General features: G+C 33.2%; 1 protein-coding gene across 4 annotated transcripts in view; it reads right to left on the reverse strand.

The window, feature by feature from the left end:
• Positions 1-21135, reverse strand: part of LOC145258297 (WD repeat-containing protein 7-like) — a 224915-nt gene that overhangs the window by 17445 nt on the left and 186335 nt on the right. For all 4 annotated transcript variants that reach the window (XM_080116338.1, XM_080116339.1, XM_080116336.1 and 1 more), the window contains 5 exons: positions 15751-15968; positions 15289-15484; positions 11464-11796; positions 11013-11147; positions 2731-3442 (listed from right to left, as the gene is read on the reverse strand). In XM_080116338.1, the coding sequence (XP_079972464.1) occupies positions 2731-3442; positions 11013-11147; positions 11464-11796; positions 15289-15484; positions 15751-15968 (1594 nt within the window). The remainder of the gene's footprint in view (positions 1-2730; positions 3443-11012; positions 11148-11463; positions 11797-15288; positions 15485-15750; positions 15969-21135) is intronic.

A 21135-nucleotide genomic window follows, 5' to 3' on the forward strand; every position in this document is an offset into this window, starting at 1 on the left:
TGTTTAGAACCAACAATGACACAAAATATCCTGTAAGTTTGATTAAATTCTGCACATTTTAAAACTTTATTACTTCACATAAACTGTGTGCATTTCTTAAGTATTCTGTCTAGTGTAGGATTACCTAGCATTTATCTCCCTTTGCCAGCCCTTTTTGTTCAGAGGTTTCTTTTTGACTTGACACCGGATAAGGTTTTCCGATGTCATCCCCGACCTATTTCTAGCTGTCTCCTGCATGGCCCTATGGCATAGTTGTCTTCTATCCCTTTAAATATGACAGCATTCTTTAGGCATGATCAGTAAGAATTGTTGCTTTTCTTCTTTCTAATTATAGAATTGAAAATATAGAAAGCTATTTATTAGTATTATTTCTTTTATCTAAAAAAACTTTGTTTACCTTCTCACCACATGTAAAACCTCCATATATTTGGTTGTTACTTAGCATAATTTATAGTTTTACTTTACACAAGCGAGGGGTACCCGCCATTGCCTGGGTGTTTGGAGGTATGTGTGGAAACTCCGGGGGGGGGGGGGGGGGGGGGTTAAAGAAAAAAAATTTTTTTTTAAAAAGTAAGTATGAGGATCGAACCCGAACCGTTGAGGCACAGTCGTAAATTAAAGTGTGAAAAAAAAAAAGTGCGACGTTAACCATTGCCCCACAGCGAGATGCTAACGGAAACACGTTTGAATTTATTTAATTACTTGGATTTGGCTGGTGCCCGTTTTAATGAGTTAATGAGGTCAAGTTTGACTGCGGGATTTTTATTTTCCAAAGATGTTAAAGGAAAAAGACTAACCCACATGCGGTGAGCGACAAATGTTGAATATTTATCTTCCCGAAATCGAGCAAATTAAATAGACAGGCGAGCTTCGTTGTTAACGCTGAGATACTACGATTTATATATGATATAAAAAGTTTTAAAAAGTTGTTAGGCGAGCGACCGCTCCTCTGAAAGAAGCCTTTTGTAGACATACAGAAAAAGCGAACACACATACAAACATACATACATTTTCGCTTTTATATTTATAGATGAGTATTGCTTTCTATTCTGTAAGTTAATTAAATCCATGTCTTTAAGGTCTTAGTAAACTCTTCATCTTCATTTTGCATTTGCATGTTTCTGAAGCAATGCATTTTTTTATTTCTTTATCATCAATAAACCTGTGTGTACCATGTAGCATGCCTCAGAATTTGGATCGTGTTGTTTAAGGATTGTGCCCATTTCAATTTTGGAACATATTTTTTAGCTACGAATCTGTAGATTAAAATGTTTTACTCTCACGCAAGCAGCCAAACTTATAGTATGATTAGAGAGGGAGGGGAACAAGATCTTGTGGGTGGCATTAGAGTGAAAACATAATGGTCAGTCAATTTGCTCTCTTTCCTACAAGCCAACTTGGAAAGAATGGAAATAAGACTCCTTGCTATTTATCTAGTTTAGAAGCTATTTAGAAAGCCATTCTTAAGATGAGGAGAGGGATTTCATGTTAACCTAACATGCTGAAATATATTTGTAGTTAAAAAAATTGGGGGGGGGCGGGATTTAATGAATTTCAGGTTTTCATTGAAACTTATTGCCTTCTGACAACTGATTGGATAATCGCTTCGAAAGAAGTCGCTGTAAGCGGTTTTGTAAATGGGATAAATACAGAGTCCTTTAATGTCAGCTGATAACCAAGTCTAGTTTCATGAGATCCTGGTCTGTCATTTGGAGATTTGATATCTGTCTGTCTAAAGCCAACACTATACCATTAGTTCTATTAATATACTATTGTATATCAGTTTGAGACTGGCTTTGCTGCTATCAGGGTTAGATATGGTCCTGTTCAATACTAGAAGAGCCACCCTCCCAGGCTTACCTTCTCTCTGAATAGAGGTTATTGCTAATCACCTGAAATGTCCCTACCAGGGAATACTGATGAAGCTGCTCAGATAGTTTTTTTGCAAACCATAGTGCACTTCACCTAATTTGCTGGCTTTTCAAAACCTCACATGACCGTATGTCCAATGTAGAAGAGCTAAATAATACTTTGGTACTATCTTTTAATATCAATAAATATGTGAACTGCCAAACGAATCATAAACAAATCATGCAGCAGCTCTGGTTTAATAAATGTGGATACTTTATGTTACAATCAGACATGGATAAACAAAGACAACTCCGTGCCTTTATAAACAACAAAACTGCAAGACAATATCAGACCAACATATTTGATCAAATTAAATTTTCCGCTCTTAAACTTTATAATAGAATAAATCTTTATAATCTGATTACAATACATGATTTGCTAGGAATAAAGTGTAGTATCTGTTCTGACACTAAATTTAGTTTTTTCTGTCCATGGTCAGTGAAAAAGAAATCATTCTTTACCGAGATAATTTTTATTTTTGTTCCAATCAAGAATGACTCTTTTGGGGAGCTGGGTTTTGCCCACATTAAAAACTGACCTTGTGTCTAACTTTACCCTCGTGGAGAAGCAAGTAAATACGAACACAAGATGTTTCTTACTTATACTCATCAAAATTCAGTTAAAAAAAGAAAATTCCAGGACTTCTGCAGTTTACGGACCGTTCTGAAATAGCATTATTATTTAGAAACCCATTCTTAACATAGTTTTACCATCCACCTGACACTCATCAACCCTTATCTCCATGTGCTCTTCGGGTCTCGATAAGCGGTGACTCTGCCCCAATAAAAAGAAACGACAACTAAAAAAAGTCATTCTTACCTTTTTATGCGTTTCAGCTGACTTCCTTCAATGAACGAAGCGAAATTCATACTCATTAAGGTATTTGCCACCGAAATCACACTTAGCAAATGTTGAGTGGTGATTGCTTGCGATATTTGCCAACGGGCCTTTGTCGAAAAGACGTGGATCTCATCGTCATGGCTCTGTATATCCTTCTGAGGTGTCTCATTTGGCGAGAGGATCTCTTCCTCGCTGCTATTTTGCCGTGTGCTCGGTTCACTGTCAAACGTTATTAAATCTTCCATCGACGTTGTCCTCACTTGCTCGATGAGTGTTGGCTTTTTGCTCTCGACGTTCGGCAACAGGAGGTTCCTCTGCAGCCGAAACTGTTTCTTGTGCCCACCCGGGAGCAGCAGCGACATGTGTCCATTGCGCGAGAACAACCCGAACGAGATGGGCCGCTTTGGCTTGAGTAAACCTAGCTTGCTGTGGCACAACTTGTCCAGATCTGGATCCAAACCCCAAGCATGTAAACAGGACATAAACAATTGGGCAGTCTCCATCGTGAGGTCTATTGATTTTACGTGGATGCTGTTGGGCCGAATCTTATCCGATTTTATTGACGTCCGTGACGGGGAAGGTTTGATGCTTTGTTTTGGAGAGGATTGCGGAGAGTATTGTGTCATTTCCACTTTGTTTTGGATTTTGTGTCCAACGTTTTCGGCTTTATCCTTTACCTTGGCAATCAACCCTGGAAAGGAAAAAAAGTTTACAATACAAAATAAGGATGAAAAATATCCAACATTTATTATTATATTAAAGCTGAATTAATCAACATGTGTTTATCACTTTTTTTTTTCCTATTTTAATCACACAAAATACATGTTAAGATATTCCTCAACTTTGGGATTGAATGTTCATCCCTTGTTTATATCTGCCTCTCCAGAAAAAGATGTCTCATGCCATGCCTTCATTTTCTATAATATGAACTCCCATTTTATATGCCAGCTATCACTTTCTCTTCTGTCTCTTTCTTTCCATTTATATATTTTTAAATCACACAAAATACATGCTCTTATATTCCTCAATTTTAGGATGAATCTAGAGCTTCTCCAAGTAATAAATTCCCCACACACCACCTCCTACCAACATCAAAGTGTAAATTCTTCCAGCTTGGATGATATGCAGCCAAATTATTTAAAGACCTTTTTCTTTTTTTGATCATATATAAATATTAGATGTCAGAGAGAAAACAGTGCTACATCTAATGGTAGTTAACCAGTCAAAATGAACAGAAATGAAACAGGTGGCAACTGACCATCAGCATTGTTATTGTGTTCTTTTAGGGGGTGGGGGGTTCTATACTTTAAACATTTGTTGGAAAATCACTTGGTTTATTTTCACACGATAGACACATGGGAAAAGGTATTTTGTTTAGAACAGCAATTCCCAACAGGAGCTTTAAGGTTTGTGATTTGTTTGCTGATTTTGTATTATGGCATATTAACCTTTTCCGTGTTATTTAATGCCAAATGCAGTAATTTTGGTAGATGCTTCAAGCATCTTCAAATATTAATTCATGGAGTTTGGTTTGGTTGTTTTGTTTTATGACATATCAACCCTTTTCAGATTATTTAATGCCAAATCAAGTAATTTAAGAAAAAGGTTTTGTTTCAAGTTGTTAAGATTTTCAAATATTTATTCATGATGTTTGGTTTGATTGTTTTGTAGTAGAAAATTGTTTTTACGTTAGGTTTTGTGTTCCTTTTATAGAAGCGTTGGTTGAATTAAAATTATTTAAAAAATCTCATTTTAATTATTCTAAACAAAAAAAAAATCCTATTTTAATTATTCTAAAAAGAATCACATTTTAATTATTCAAAAAAAAATTCGATTTTAATTATTCTAAAAAAAAAAAATCCCTTTTTAATTATTCAAAAAAAAATCCTATTTTAATCATTTTGAAAAAAATCTTATTTTAATTATTTTTTAAAAATCCCATTTTTATTATTCTAAAAAAAAGTATAATTTTAATGATTTAAAACAAACATCCCATCTAAATTATTCTGAAAAAAAAAGATCCCATTTTAATTATTTTAAAAAAGAAAAATTCCATTTTAATTATTCTAAAAAAAAATTCAATTATTATTCTAAAAAAAAAAAATTCCATCTTAATTATTCTAAAAAAATCCCATTTTTATTATTCTAAAACAAAAAAATACCACTTTTATTATTCTAAAAAATATACCATTTTAATTATTCTAAAACAAAAAATACGATTTTTTATTCCAAAAAAAAAAAATAAAAAAAAAAATACCATCTTTATTATTCTAAAAAGAAATTCCAATTTTAATTATTCAAAAAAGAAAAATCCCATTTTAATTATTCAAAAAAGAAAAATCCCATTTTAATTATTCAAAAAAGAAAAATTCCATTTTAATTATTCAAAAAAGAAAAATCCCATTTTAATTATTCAAAAAAGAAAAATCCCATTTTAATTATTCAAAAAAGAAAAATCCCATTTTAATCATTCAAAAAAGAAAAATCCCATTTTAATCATTTAAAAAAGAAAAATCCCATTTTAATCATTCAAAAAAGAAAAATCCCATTTTAATCATTCAAAAAAGAAAAATCCCATTTTAATTATTCAAAAAAAATCCCATTTTAATTATTCTAAAACAAAAAAATACCACTTTTATTATTCTAAAAAATATACCATTTTAATTATTCTAAAACAAAAAATACGATTTTTTATTCCAAAAAAAAAAAATAAAAAAAAAATACCATCTTTATTATTCTAAAAAGAAATTCCAATTTTAATTATTCAAAAAAGAAAATCCCATTTTAATTATTCAAAAAAGAAAAATCCCATTTTAATTATTCAAAAAAGAAAAATCCCATTTTAATTATTCAAAAAAGAAAAATCCCATTTTAATTATTCAAAAAAGAAAAATCCCATTTTAATTATTCAAAAAAAGAAAAATCCCATTTTAATTATTCAAAAAAGAAAAATTCCATTTTAATTATTCAAAAAAGAAAAATTCCATTTTAATCATTCAAAAAAGAAAAATCCCATTTTAATTATTCAAAAAAGAAAAATCCCATTTTAATTATTCAAAAAAGAAAAATCCCATTTTAATTATTCAAAAAAGAAAAATCCCATTTTAATTATTCAAAAAAGAAAAATCCCATTTTAATCATTCAAAAAAGAAAAATCCCATTTTAATCATTTAAAAAAGAAAAATCCCATTTTAATCATTCAAAAAAGAAAAATCCCATTTTAATCATTCAAAAAAAAAAAATCCCATTTTAATTATTCAAAAAAAATCCCATTTTAATTATTCTAAAAAAAAAAATTATACTAATTAGCAATGATTTGTAAATAACTCATCTACTAAATTTCTATCATTTTGATCCTCTCACACTGCATTTTTGACCCACCTCCTCTCAGACGTATTTTAATGATGATTCCCTATCAGCATCTCAAGGGTTTTTCATGCAAAGTCTGATACGATTCTGACCAACAGTTTTGTAGTGTTTGTTTTAGTATTAGCAGTAGCATTAGTAGAATAAACCATTTATCACCAACATTCCAAGTATTTCAAAGGTGCTTCATATTAAATCAGTACAATTTTCACCAATAGTTTTGGAACCTTAAAGTGACCAAGAAACATACTAGAAAAAAATGATTAATTATAATTTATTAATTTATTAATAATTAATTTAATAATAATATAATTTATTGTTAATACAATCAACATTTGTTTCGCTAAGTTTTGTTTTTTTAATATATTTTAATTGTAAAAAATACATGTTAAAATATAATTTAGATATTGGATTAAGTTATTTTTTAAACAAATTCTGTTATAATATTTCTTAATATCTCTGTAAGCATTTAGAGGAACACTTTCTATCAGTGTTGTCTTATAATTTACATAATGGTTTTGTATGCACCATAAACACCTATGTAAATTAGATGGCAAAATAATAGGACTCTTTACTTCTATATCATCCATAAGGATAAAATAGAAATAAAGAAACTGTTTGGTGAACCGACATATTAATTTCCCCACCCCGCCAAATCATTTCCTGTTTTGAACGTCATTGCATGTCACAGAAAGTAGGCAGTGTTATTTAATTTGACGATAATGCCAAATTACATTCCACGCTTTCTTGCTTGTTTTAAATAAGAAAAATCATAAACTGATTATTTTTAATGTTCATTATTTCTGTGAAATTGTGTCTGTAAAAAAACATTTGTTTGAAAAGAAATATGTAAATAAACATTTAGAAAAAAAATGTGAAAAATTCACATTGTTGGAACTACGTTAACATTCATTTTCTTTTCTGTATTTTATTTATTACATGTGAAAAATTTATATTTTTGGAACTATGTTAGTATTCATTTTCTTTTCTGCATTTTATTTATTACATGTGAAAAATTTATATTTTTGGAACTATGTTAGTATTCATTTTCTTTTCTGCATTTTATTTATTACATGTGAAAAATTTATATTGTTGGAACTATGTTAACATTCATTTTCTTTTCTGCATTTTATTTATTACATGTGAAAAATTTATATTTTTGGAACTACGTTAACATTCATTTTCTTTTCTGCATTTTATTTATTACATGTGAAAAATTTATATTTTTGGAACTATGTTAGTATTCATTTTCTTTTCTGCATTTTATTTATTACATGTGAAAAATTTATATTGTTGGAACTATGTTAACATTCATTTTCTTTTCTGCATTTTATTTATTACATGTGAAAAATTTATATTTTTGGAACTATGTTAGTATTCATTTTCTTTTCTGCATTTTATTTATTACATGTGAAAAATTTATATTGTTGGAACTATGTTAACATTCATTTTCTTTTCTGCATTTTATTTATTACATGTGAAAAATTTATATTTTTGGAACTATGTTAGTATTCATTTTCTTTTCTGCATTTTATTTATTACATGTGAAAAATTTATATTGTTGGAACTATGTTAACATTCATTTTCTTTTCTGCATTTTATTTATTACATGTGAAAAATTTATATTTTTGAAACTATGTTAGTATTCATTTTCTTTTCTGCATTTTATTTATTACATGTGAAAAATTTATATTTTTGAAACTATGTTAGTATTCATTTTCTTTTCTGCATTTTATTTATTACATGTGAAAAATTTATATTTTTGGAACTATGTTAACATTCATTTTCTTTTCTATATTATATTTATTATATGTGAAAAATTTATATTTTTGGAACTATGTTAGTATTCATTTTCTTTTCTATATTATATTTATTATATGTGAAAAATTCATGATATGTTATATTTAATATTCATTATTTCTGTAAATAAATGTATTTATTTAAAAACAATAAAAATTGTGCAAAAATAAAATGAAACAAACAAAAAAGTATGAAACATTACTGGGTGGGGTCAACAAACTTCTTATGATGTGTAATGACCTTTAAAACAGGAAATTACTTGAGAAAATTAATATGTACTTTCGGCAACAGTTTTTTTAGTTTTGCAAAATTAATGTCTTAAAATGTATTTTGACAATTTATGATTTTCAAATAAAATCAAAGTAGAATAAATAGTAGAAGTTGTGGCCTAACAGGCGGCGAGTAATTATGGAATATATAAAAATATCTAGCCAGTACAGAGAGTTGTTGATTACCAAAAATATAAAACTGAAAAACTATAGAGAAAAAAGAAAAAGAAAGAAAGAAAAAGAAAGAAAAGGAAAAAGATAAAAAGAGAAATGAAATGACATCATTTTTTTTTTACAGTAATTCTTACTCAGAAGCAACCTTATCCCAAATTGAAATGGTAAATGCTTTTTTGTTGAAGAGTGTTGTAAAAGTTTTTCAAAATTATGTTACATAATGCATGCGCCGAGTGGAGCGCTCAGGGTCAGCAGCCTTGTACCAAATTTAAAAGGGAAATATTGAGTACAAGAAAAAATGATAACATGAGAGTGGCCTATAGATAGGGTGCAAAGATGAAGCCATGGAGTGCACGATGAAGGCTCCTCAGTGCATGCTTTGTAAAATAAAGGGAGATAACTGACCTTTTTGGCTACCCGTCATATCAGGAGATTCTACGGAATGATGACAATATTGAACAATATCATAAAACAGAACATATTGCACAGTTATACGAGCATGTTAAAGAAAAACATACGTTTATGTTTTAAGCATGCAAACAAGATTAGATCAAAATCTAATATTGTCTGTTACATGTTTAGAACACAATATCAAATGAAATCAAATTTAGGCATCGAAAGACAAAAATAGAGTGCAACAAGCCATGTAAAGAGGTGGAAAGATATTTACATCGACATACAGTATGAATATTTGTTCAAGACCACTTCAGACAAGGTTAAAAAGAGAGTCACCAACCTGATAGGTCCAGAACTGGTATCTAAGCTTCAGCTTCTGTCTCACCGACGAAATGTTGCATCTCTCTGCCTGTTCCACAAGTACTTTAACGGTGAATGCTCCGACAAACTGAAAGCACTTGTACCTTTCTCGACATAAATACCCCCGATAAACCTGACAAGCAGCTAAATCCCACCCCTTCATAGTAGAGATCCCTAGATGTAAAAGATCTTTCTACTCCAGTAGTTTCTTCCCCAGAACCGCTAGACTTTGGAATTCCCTTCCAGGTCCCTGCTTCCCCAACTGTACTGACATGTAGAGGTTCAAGTGTAATGTGAATCGACATCTTGCTGCCCAACTCCCTACATAGTACCCCTGTAGCTTATGTCCCTGATAGTAGCCCCCTGCATCAAAGTGGAAATGGGCCTTGTTTGGGGTGAAAATGTAATTAAAAAAAAGAAAAAATATATGGTGGTCATCATCACAACCTCCTCTGGCACGTTGTTTGATGGAGCAGAAACACGTACGTTGTTTTTTGTTATTATGCAATGATGATAGGAGCCAGAGATGAGAGTATTGTCATTCCTGGCTCCTATTCTTGAGACCGCTCATGAAAAAGATGGACCAACTGCATGAATGACGATCTGAAGAGCATTGGCCTCAATTCTGAACAAGCACTAGACCGAGAGTGGTGACAAATGAACATTGAACCTGGTCGACATGGCAGAACGTCCAACTTTCTGATACGAGGAAGAAAGGGAAGTAAAATCAATGAGTAAGTAATTAACTAACAACTTTCGGAATAAATTATATCAAAATATCAAGGAACAGTGTCTTTCCAGTTGAATGAAAGACTTTCATAAAAATCTGTTCAAATGTTATTGGAAACGTATAAATGAAAAAATAAATTTTAGTCATCTTTTAAGAATTCTACAGAACTAATACTCTCGATTTAAAAAATGTCAACATGATAGCAATAATTAATATAAGTTTAAAAATTAAACATCATCATCATCATATCCAATTTAACATCCAACTTACATGATGACATGTGTTCGACGGTTTTAAGAAATTAATTTCCAGGATAGCCTATATCTGACCAAGTCTTTGTTTGTCCCTCTTTCTTTCAAGTCCATTTTTTATCACTTTCCTTCCATGTTTTCCTTGGCTTTTTCCTCTGAACAGAACCTGCTACCTCAACTGTTCTACATCTAGATAATCCAAGAACTGTAGTCTATTATTTCAATGTGACCATACCACTCTTCTGTACACATCTCCCTATTCCATTCAGATTTAATCTTCCCCTGGGGTCATCAGAATTAAAACTATTTTTAACATACATATCATGCATCTGTTGTATTATTCTCATCTCATTTCTCTCCATGCAACGCTTATCCTCAATCCTCACTGCCCGGGTTTGACTTCCAGAGATCACCACACTGTATATGCATGGTGATACACTTTTCACTTGGCCAAACAGGCAATGGAATGTGCTCTGATGAACTCCTAGCATTTGTGCCCCCTTTATGAACAGAAGCCTGACTAACCCGACAAGCAGCAAAATCCCGCCCCTTCACTGTTTAAGCCCCTAGATGCTTGAAGGCCTGCTACTCTAATAGTTCCTTCTCTTTAACTGCTAAGCTTTGGAATTCCTGTTTCCTGCTTCTCCGACTGTACTAACATGTAGAAGTTTAAATATAAGATGAACAGACATCACACTGTTTAAATCTCCACTCTCCCGTTAGACACAATCCCAAATAGTAGCCCCTTACATTTCGAACAGCAATATGCCTTGTTTATAAAAAAGCGACTAATGCCAAACGTTTCCTGAACTTAATTTATCTAACTCTTGCAATCACATACAAGCACCTACTCCACCCTGTGCTCCACGCTAAAAAGTTTTAAATTTAAAAAAAAAATGGCTGTAATTTTCTTACCTGCAATTTTAACAGCTGCTTCACTGACTTCTGGTTGAATCGCGTTGTGAATTCGTTCCATTGTCGGACTTGTTGTATTGATGACTTCGAGTTCACCAGGAGTCATCAGGGCATATTCTTCAGTTAGAAGTTGAACTACAAGTGAAAAAAAAATAACGAAATATTTTAAATATTTTGTCTGTCATGCTTAAGTTAAATGACATTTTCGGCAATCTGTCATACTTAACTTTGAAATAACATTTTCAGCAATCTGTCATGCTTAAGTTTGAAATAACATTTTTAGTGGTTTTTCATACTTAATGATAAATCATTTTTATATTAGTCTCTCATTCTTAAGTTTGAAATAGCATTTATGTAATGCTTATGTTAAAAATATTTTTGTTGGTCAACACGAAATATACGAATTGCATATTGGTCACTCGTTATCGTAATCGAATAAAATGGAACTGACCTATGAGTGCTTCGGTGTCGAAGAACAAGATGTGCGCATCTGGATTGTTGGTGTTTGTCCGGACACCTTGGATCAGCATCGGCGAAGCTTGTGGTTTAATGAGCTCAGCTTTAGTTTCTGGTACCAAGGTAGTCATCGGTGGCTGGTTGGGCACAGGGTTCTGCGTGAGTTTCTGCTGAGCCAGGTTTCGGAATGTAGCAAGATTGCGGCGCTTTAGGGCTTGCGCTAGTGTAATGCTTGGGTTGGTTAATGCTTCCACAGCAACAGCATTTTCGTCGCAATTATTGAGAATTTCTTCTGCTGTAATGCCATGGACACAACGGTCAAGATGGCCTAAAATAAAAATAAAAAACAATCAAGTAATGATCGATGGCGTAACGGATAAAGTACTAAGTAGGTTCAGTTCTAAGTGATACTCTCTTGGAAGATGAGGGTCCAGTCCTTCGTGAAGGCCATACTCATGATACAATTGTGAATTACTTAAGACTTGTACCTGGTCATGGCTGACAGAACGAGAGCATGTTTACTCATGTGGATTAAATAAAGAGTTCTGTTTGAGATGCCGAACAGATAAGAGTTTGACAAAAAATTCCTGAATTTGTTAAGATACACTTGAAGAAAGTTGGACGTTACATCCGCCGAAAAATAGTCTGAATAATCCAAATGATACAAGAAACAATGAATACACATAATGATGAAGTGTGCATGTATATGTGTCTTGCCATCTGAACATGAAATGATGGTCAAATGAGAGAAAGAAGTGGTGGGAGGACAGGGATAAGGCTAGTGGTGCTTGCTCATAATCCACAGATTGTAAGTTCAAACCCTATACAGGGAAGAACATGTTAATTTTCTCTTCAATCATAAATAAAAAAAAATTCATAAAAGAAACAAACTGATAAGTAATTTAGTTATTTCCTGTGATGCTATGGGTTGCCCCATCCCCACAAACAGAACCAAAACCATCTGAAAAGATTAGCTAGTAAATGAACGACAATATGAAAACACTGAACCTATTGTGCTACACAGATTAAGTGATGCAAAGAGGAGTAGCCCTTCACGAGCAGACAACATATCTGGTTTCCAGTTTAAGTAAACTGAGAGTAACTGAAGATAAAAAAAAAGTTAAAAAAAAAAAATGGACATTAATGATTTCCGGTTGAGAGCAGATATATTTGGGTGACACCACTGGCTGTTCAAGCAGATGAGCGATAGAGATTGCCAAGAGAGTCCAACAGTGGATGACAGGCAGAGCAATGAAAGGGATCTTGAGGCAAGAGGGACGGTAACATGGACCAGAAAGCTTAACAGGCAGGTCAGCAACAGAAGGGTTACATGACAAAGTTAGTCTTTGCTGAGATCCTAAACTTGAGAGATTGGACGATTGCCTCAAATGTAGATGCTAGTGATGGTACGTCGACAATACGCACACACACACACACACACCTGTTTCAACAAGTCACTTGTATAAAAATGCCTTTGTTTGTTGTTATTATTAAACTGTGAATCATGCTTCATACTCAGTGACCACTATTATTAGTTTTGACATGACCAAGAAAAAGAAAAACCATAGCACATGTGTTTGGTTTGGATGGTTGTTGGAACAACTGGCATAATTACACACAGGCAGAATGATGAAAGAAGAATGTTGAAGCAAGAGGGATGAGAAGATAAGCGAGAAAGCTCAGTAGTCATTGGTCTCAACAGAAAAGTTGTACAAGAAAGTTAGTCTTGATCGAGATCCTGAATTTGAGAGATAGGAAGATTGCCTAGTGAGAGGAACGCAAAAACACGCACACATACACATGTTTAACAAGTCATTGCCTTTGACAGTTATTTTTAACATTTTGATGTGAAAAAAACCATAGCACACGCGTTTGGTATAGGTGCTCATTTGAATTATTGGCATAATTATATGCAGGCAAAAATAACTAAGAATAAAATTTCTACCAGATCATAGCTGAGAGAAGGAGAACAATCTACCCTTGTGGATTAAAGAAATGGCTCAATTTGAAAGTATGTAATAGGTTCAAGAGTTCAGCATAAAGATTTCCGTGTTTGCAAAGATGCACCTGAAGAAGATCAGAGGTTACATCAGCTAAAATATTGTAAAATTACAAACCAAGATGAAAGTAGTTTTCCAAATAATTGAAAATCTTCAAGTGTAACATTTTCTATAAAAAACAACAACTTTATATACATTGCGTGCCGGTGTTTATATGAGCTGGTCTTTTATACACTTGTGATACTATCGGTCCCCTACACAAAAAAAAGTGCTTGAATGTAGGCAACAAAGAGAAAAAGAAGTATAACAAAAGATAAGATGAAAAAAGGTTCACCTGGAAACAAAGGCATAGGAAATAGGGTTGGTGGAAAGACAAAGGCATAGGAAATTGTTCACAAATGCACACAAAGGAGATCTGAGGTGGGGTTGTAATCAAGCTGTGGTAGATAATGGGAACAAAAGGACCATATATATATATATATATTTAGGGCAGTATTAGGTAGGGCTGTGAATTTTACAATGGTTGAGGGCAGTTTGCAGAGTCTAGTGTTTACAATGTTTTAAATCAATACAGATGACAACCATGAAAATAATGTTGGGATCAACGATGTTGTTGAATGGGGCACCATGTAGGTCTCACATCCTTTTGGTTTCTTCTCATCGTCACCATTTGATCTAATGGTTGTTATAGAAATAGGCTCCTTTTCATGAAGAAAAACAACACAAGAAGACGTTCGTTGAGTTTTCATAAATGGTTTTATTTGGAGAAAAAGACTAATATCATCTTAGCTAATTTTTTACTTCTTAACTTTCCAACTTACTGAAATGAGCAATGACTCCTGACGTTTCATTGCCAATCCATCATCTTGTAACCTTCTCAACAACAAAAAGACGTTCTTCATATAGGCGATCTCTTAATTAAGTTTATTTTATAATAGCTTCTCATCATCATTACTGTTCCATCTGTGGTTGCTGTACAATAAGCTTTTTTATGCAGAAAGTAATTTAAGGAGAAATATACTAAATTTCCCTCAAGGTTTTATTTTGGAGAAAATTGACTCAGGAGAGAGAGACTAATGTTCTTTTAGCTAATTAATTGGTTATTAGTTATTTCTTGGAAATGAAAAAAATATATCAGAACTCATCATCAATTCATATCAACTCCTCTTGATTAAACTGTAATTCATGACATCATCTCTCAACGTCTATGCTATTGGCCATCTAAAACTCGTCTGCCTGTTCTCTTCAATTCATCCCTTTAATTGCCACTGTTCCCCTCATATGCAAATTACTGCCACAGCTACAAAATAAAGTTTTTCTTTTCTTCTTTTTCCTTCTCCAATCCTATCATCTGACAAGCCAAACAGATGCGTGATCGCTTACATGAGTTAATACTTTCTATTGCACTTCTTAACTGAAGTGACACAGACAGAGACATAGAAGTAAGATTTCACACTTCGATTACAAAGGTTTCTACATTATTGGCCAACTGTCTTATGCAACTTATAGCAGACTCATATTATTTATGCCTCACGATTGGCTGCCACAGACAGATTTATTAGAAAACCTTTGTTTCTCTCAGTTCAAAAGCATGACGTCATTCGTCATCTCGTTCTGTTTTTTCTACATTGTTTAGCTTTGACTTTATACATCAGCTATCCTTCATTCAACCATGGGAGCGATTCCACGGTGCAGATTTGGGTTATCATGCACTCAGTGTGACCACTGTCAAAATATACACTAGCTAATTTAATCACTACCGAAGGAGGGTTCCTAATATGTAACACAAATGTTTGTAACAAAATTCCAAGAGAACTCACCTGTTTCCATTTGCCAGACATAGACGGTTCCATCGGTGCATCCAACGACCATAAAATCATCAAGGGGTCGCCACTTTATAACACGTACCGGGAAAAGATGTCGACCAGCCAACATAATACATTTCCGTTCACGCAAGCTGAGTAAAGTAACTGAATGGTCACTGGCAACTGAACAAATCGAAGTTAGAATCCGCGGCTGAAAAATACATTAAACGTGTGCATGAAAAAAAAAAACACAACAGCAATATTGTGAAATGTTCAGAAGACAATATCAGCCAGCAATAACTAGGGTAGACCAAAGCGAAAAAAAATATTACCATCGACATCCACCCACCCCAGTGTTGTGAAGTTTAAAAAACATAACAAAAAAAAAAGATGGGAACTAGTGCAAGCAGCAGTTATTACTACAACCCTACTACAAGGAGGGGAGGGGTAAAGCAGAGAAAATTAAAAGTAACTTACGTTGCAATTGTTTGGAGGGACAAGCAGTTGGGTGATTTCACCTCCGTGTACTGTAAACGTATGAAGCTTGATTCCTTGAAACATATCCCAGAGGATTACAGAGAAATCCGAGCCGCCTGACACTAGATGCAGGCTTTCATATCGTGCTGATTCATTGCACGGATATAACAAGCACGTTACTCGACCATCATGACCTGGGACGACCTTCACGCTGATTTCTGAAAGTGAAAAAGAAAGGAAAACTTGTTAATAAAATGTTTCCTCTGTTTCATAGCAGTTCTGTTATTCAGTGCAGATTAACAGCTTTGTTGATTTGAATATATTTATTTCTTTTTTAATGGAAATCGCTTGACAAAGCATGAAACCACTTGATGTGAGGAGCTAAAAAATAATACTTTAAAGTAAAAAAACAAGTTAATGGTAAATGCTAGATGGATAAATTCCGACCCAGAAAGCAGTAATTCTTTCCCTTTTGTCAAAAACATTGTTTATGGAATGTGAGGACTAAAGGACAAAATAAGGGAAGCAAGAGTTAAGAGGCTGATGAAAGTAAACCCAAGATCTACTTTCTGCTCTTCTTAGATTTGGTTGCTTAATGGAAGTTCAAGATGTTGCTGCCACTCTGTTAGTCTAGACATATTTCGTTTAGGATTCGGAGGAAAATATTTGCAAGTTGTGTTCGCTTTGCACACCAGTAAGACAAGGGGATCCATCTACAACGGCTTCAGCATAATGATTGTGCCATGATCAGGTGGATGCAAATTGGAACAAAAGCTCTCATCAATTGTGCTTCATCGGAAACATAGTATTGGTGGGATTATGGATGCTTGATGCACTCTGCATTTCTGGTGGTTTGACCATCTTTTGCATCAACTCTATAACGCACTTGTATATCCTATACACACACTGGAGTGTCACAGTAAACAGAGGAAGAAAGATTCAAGTTTGTGAATACACATATATATACTAGCAGTCCGCCCGGCATTGTCCGGTTGTAAAATATGCATAAATATTATATTTTAATTAATGTAGATTTGTTATTTATTATAAACAGAAACACTGTAGGTATTAAACGTAACATTAAATTTCTTTAAAACAAGATGAAGTAAAAAAGACAAAAAAAACTGAGATATGTGAGTATTATGCTTTTTTCTAAACAGTTTACTTCTTGTAAGTAAAAAGAAAAAATACTACAGCTAAAACCAAAACCTAAAGACAGTGAGCTAATACGATAACCATTAGACCAGCGAGACATGATATTTAAAAGGTTTTTTCAAACTACTTATCTCTATATAAATAAAATGAACTCATTTTTTCCCGTCTGATTTTGACATTAATAGGATTAAAAATCAAGATATTTCATGCAAATATAATATGCACAAACGGCAGAACAATATCTGAGGTGTGTTATAGGCTTATTATTTCTCAAATTCCTCGATAATCTTAGATTTCTATACTTTTTCTGCTGAGAAGTCACGGCCAAAATCGGTTAAGATCAATGGAAGTGGTAAAATATTTTCTCTCTAATAAATTCCTCCTCCCCCTGCCACCATTTAACACCGTTTGGGGATCGTTCACAAGGAACAGTTAAGAAGAGAACACCGGTTTGGCTTCGTAGTTCTTTCATGTGAAGTTATTTAAAATCACTAAACTAAGCTGCAGTGCTCTGTGGCGTAGTGGTTAGCGTGCTAGACAATTCACATTATATTTTCACGTTCGCGCCGACCTACCGTAATCTTTTTTTTTTTTTTTTTTTCCTAAACAACTGGAATGGACTTTTCTTGGTGGCCGAACTGTTAACGTTGCAGATGTTTATTTTTGTTTTTTTTCACACTTTATTTTCCTACTTTTACTCATAACTCCGGGTTTGATCCTTCCTACTTACCTACCATAACATTTTTTAAAACTCCCCCCCCCCGTCCCGGAAACAAACACTCGGGCAACGCTGGGTACCCCCGCTAGTTCTTAATATAATCATCTGTAATGTGAACTATTCACGCATGCCCATTCATGAAACATTAGGAAACAGAGAACTCCAAGGACTCCCACATAACAATTTTTTTATTTCAACCCTTTAGCAGTCCTTTTTTCAAGATGAAAACGAACTAAAAGTTTTTTTTACATGTCTGAATATTCTATATACCAAATTTCAAGTCTGTAGATCAAAAATTCATGGAGAAGTGTCCTCATACACACACATTCTCACTTATAAATGTTTGGCTTTTAATGAAATTTTCCATTTCTTCTGTCTAATTTAATCTGATCACTTTGACTTGTAATTCTTCGATGCAGGGATTCTATCATCTTTTCTGCCAGATACTTTCTCATTTAAGCAGAGTTTTAAATTAAAATATTTAAAATGTAACCTTATTTTTACATATTCATCTTGCCACACTTTCATGGATTAAATAAAATGTTTGATTCCAAATTCATCTTTGAGCTCACCATAAAGATTCATTAAATTGAAAAGATGCACTTGGAGAAAGTTTAGAGATTACATTGGTTGAGACATGTTTCAGGAGAAAAGTACAGGAAGCTACTACTAATTCTTACATCTAGGCGCATTTCTTTGAAGACTCGAGAAAGATTTTTCAGCTTGTGTTCACTCCACCATCTTGCATGGCAGTGAGATGTAGACCCCAAAAGCTTTTGATTTGTAAAGGTTTCAGAACAACGGCCAAACCAAAGTCAAGAAAGAATCCCTTTAGCTTTCCTCTATCAAGAGCTTGGTATTAGTGGGATTTGGAATGCCTTATGTGCCAGCATCTCAGATTGTTTGAATACGTACAGTGTGTGCCACGTCCATCATCAACTTAATAACATGCATGGATAATCCGTCTGACCACACAAAAAAAAACACTGCCAGACAAATCCATTTCACCTATTTAGGGGAATCAATAAACCAAAATAACAATTCAGACAATTCTCTGCCTTTAATCTATTTCTACAAGATTTACATTTTTTCTTTTTGATCTTTATAAAAATTTATACTTTTCCTTTGATTCCTTTGTTTTTTTTTACTTCACCAATTCAGACGCTATTTTATGCAAATATTAGTGTGAATGCTGGCGAAGAATAATTTTATTTTGTCATTTTTTACAGAACTTTACTCCTGACCTGAAATGGAACACGTACATCAAGTCTGTTGCCAAGATCGCTGGAAAAATGGTAGGATCCTTCTACCGCTCCAGAAGATATCTCACTGCTGATAGAATTCTCTATCTATATAAAAGCCAAGTACGTCCAAGGATGGAGTACTACTGCCACATCTGGGCAGGAGCTGCTAAAAACAGCCTATCCTGCCTTGACAGAGTACAAAATAGGCTTTGTGGCTTTGTAGGGGATGCTCTTTTCTGTTCCCTGCAACCTCTCTCCCACAGGAGAGACATTGCAAGCCTGTCTTTGTTTTATCATTACTTCCATGGCAAGTGCTCGTCTGAGCTCCAATCCCTGGTCCCCCCTCGCCAATCTTTCACAAAAAACACCCGTCTAGCTGAAACCACTGTCAAAAATTTTCCCCACTCTTTATCTGTGCCAAAACCAAAATGTAGATTCCATGAACAGGGCTTCTTTCTTAGAACTGCATGCCTGTGGAACTCTGTTCCGTCTGCCCGTTTCCCACCTGACTATAACCTGGATGTCTTCAAGTCCAACATAAACAAATTCCTGATGAACCGCCCCCTTAAGTAAGACACTTTATCAAATCTCAACACTAACGTACTGTACACGCAATAACCCTTATCCCCGAGTGGCTTCCGGACCTTGATAAGTGACCACCTTGTAAATAAAAAAAATAAAAAACGTATACTCATTTTTATTGAATAATTCTGTTAATATTTCGACGATTTTTTGATTCGGTCATTACAAACAATTAAGCACACTACACGGATGAACTTTTAAAATTCTCTGAAACTTCATTCTTTGTCGCAAAGAATATCCAGTGTTAAAATGTTCACTAATTCAACTCTCATCCAGATAGATAAGTAATGGCTTTCAACTTTCTCAATGTCCAGTGTTGCTTTTTGTAAATTTATTATAAAATTTTAATTAATCAGTATGATAACAAGGGTCAAGTGATAATGCTGTCAATTTGTAGAAACCATAGTTATACTGTATAAGAAACCATAGTTATACTGTATAAGAAACCATAGTTATACTGTATAAGAAATTATAGTTATACTGTATAAGAAACCATAGTTATACTGTATAAGAAACCATAGTTATACTGTATAAGAAACCATAGTTATACTGTATAAGAAACTATAGTTATACTGTATAAGAAATTATAGTTATACTGTATAAGAAATTATAATTATACTGTATAAGAAATTATAGTTATACTGTATAAGAAATTATAGTTATACTGTATAAGAAATTATAGTTATACTGTATAAGAAATTATAGTTATACTGTATAAGAAATTATAGTTATACTGTATAAGAAATTATAGTTATACTGTATAAGAAATTATAGTTATTCTGTATAAGAAATTATAGTTATACTGTATAAGAAATTATAGTTATACTGTATAAGAAATTATAGTTATACTGTATTACGAACAAAATCTACTGTTTTTATCAATGAAGAAGATAGGAGGTAATTTGTAGGAATCAAATATTGTTATGAAGACTGTTTTTGTGTGATGTACCGTTGAATATTGAGTCTAACATTAAAATAGAAACTATTCTTACGAGGGGTGTTCAATAAGTAATACCCCCGACTTATTTTCATAGCATTTAAGCAATGAAACTTGGCACAGTTATTAGCCTTTCTTTATATGTAAACCACCTAGAGTTACACATTTCTACAATCGTTTAATGCAGCTCTGAAGATCGTTTTTGTAGAACACCTTAGGTTGTTCCTCTAAGCACAATGTGACTTTGGAAATCAAGGCTGCATCATCTGGGAAACACTTTCCTTTCAAAAATAACTTCATGGCTGGGGATAGGTGAAAGTCAGAGGGTGTAAGGTCAAAAGAGTAGGGGGAATGGGGTGGATTTCATGGCCACATGCCCGTGCTTCCGATCTGGTGGCATGTGCATTGTCTTGCAGAAGGATAGTTTTGCTGATCTTGCCCCGCCTTTTAATTTTGATAGCTTCTACCCAAAAATGAAGCATATAGACTCTTGTAGTTTTGGTACACTTTGTAAAGAAATCTCTCATTACTGCTGTGTTCCGATCCCAGAAAACTATTAACAACAACTGCTCCTGCTGACTTTCTATTCATGTGATGTTTAGATACAACAAATTCAGGGATTACAACTTGCTCCTGCTGTTTTTTGTTTAATTTTTTGTCATATTTTGTAAAAAAATAGACAAATTTGTTTTTTTTTTCCGACTTAATATTTTTTTTTTAAATATGAATCAAACTAAGAAAAACGTTTT

This window comes from Euprymna scolopes, chromosome 33 (genome assembly GCF_053919585.1).
Source record: "Euprymna scolopes isolate OS-2025 chromosome 33, ASM5391958v1, whole genome shotgun sequence".
NCBI classification, from domain to species: Eukaryota; Metazoa; Mollusca; class Cephalopoda; order Sepiida; family Sepiolidae; genus Euprymna; species Euprymna scolopes.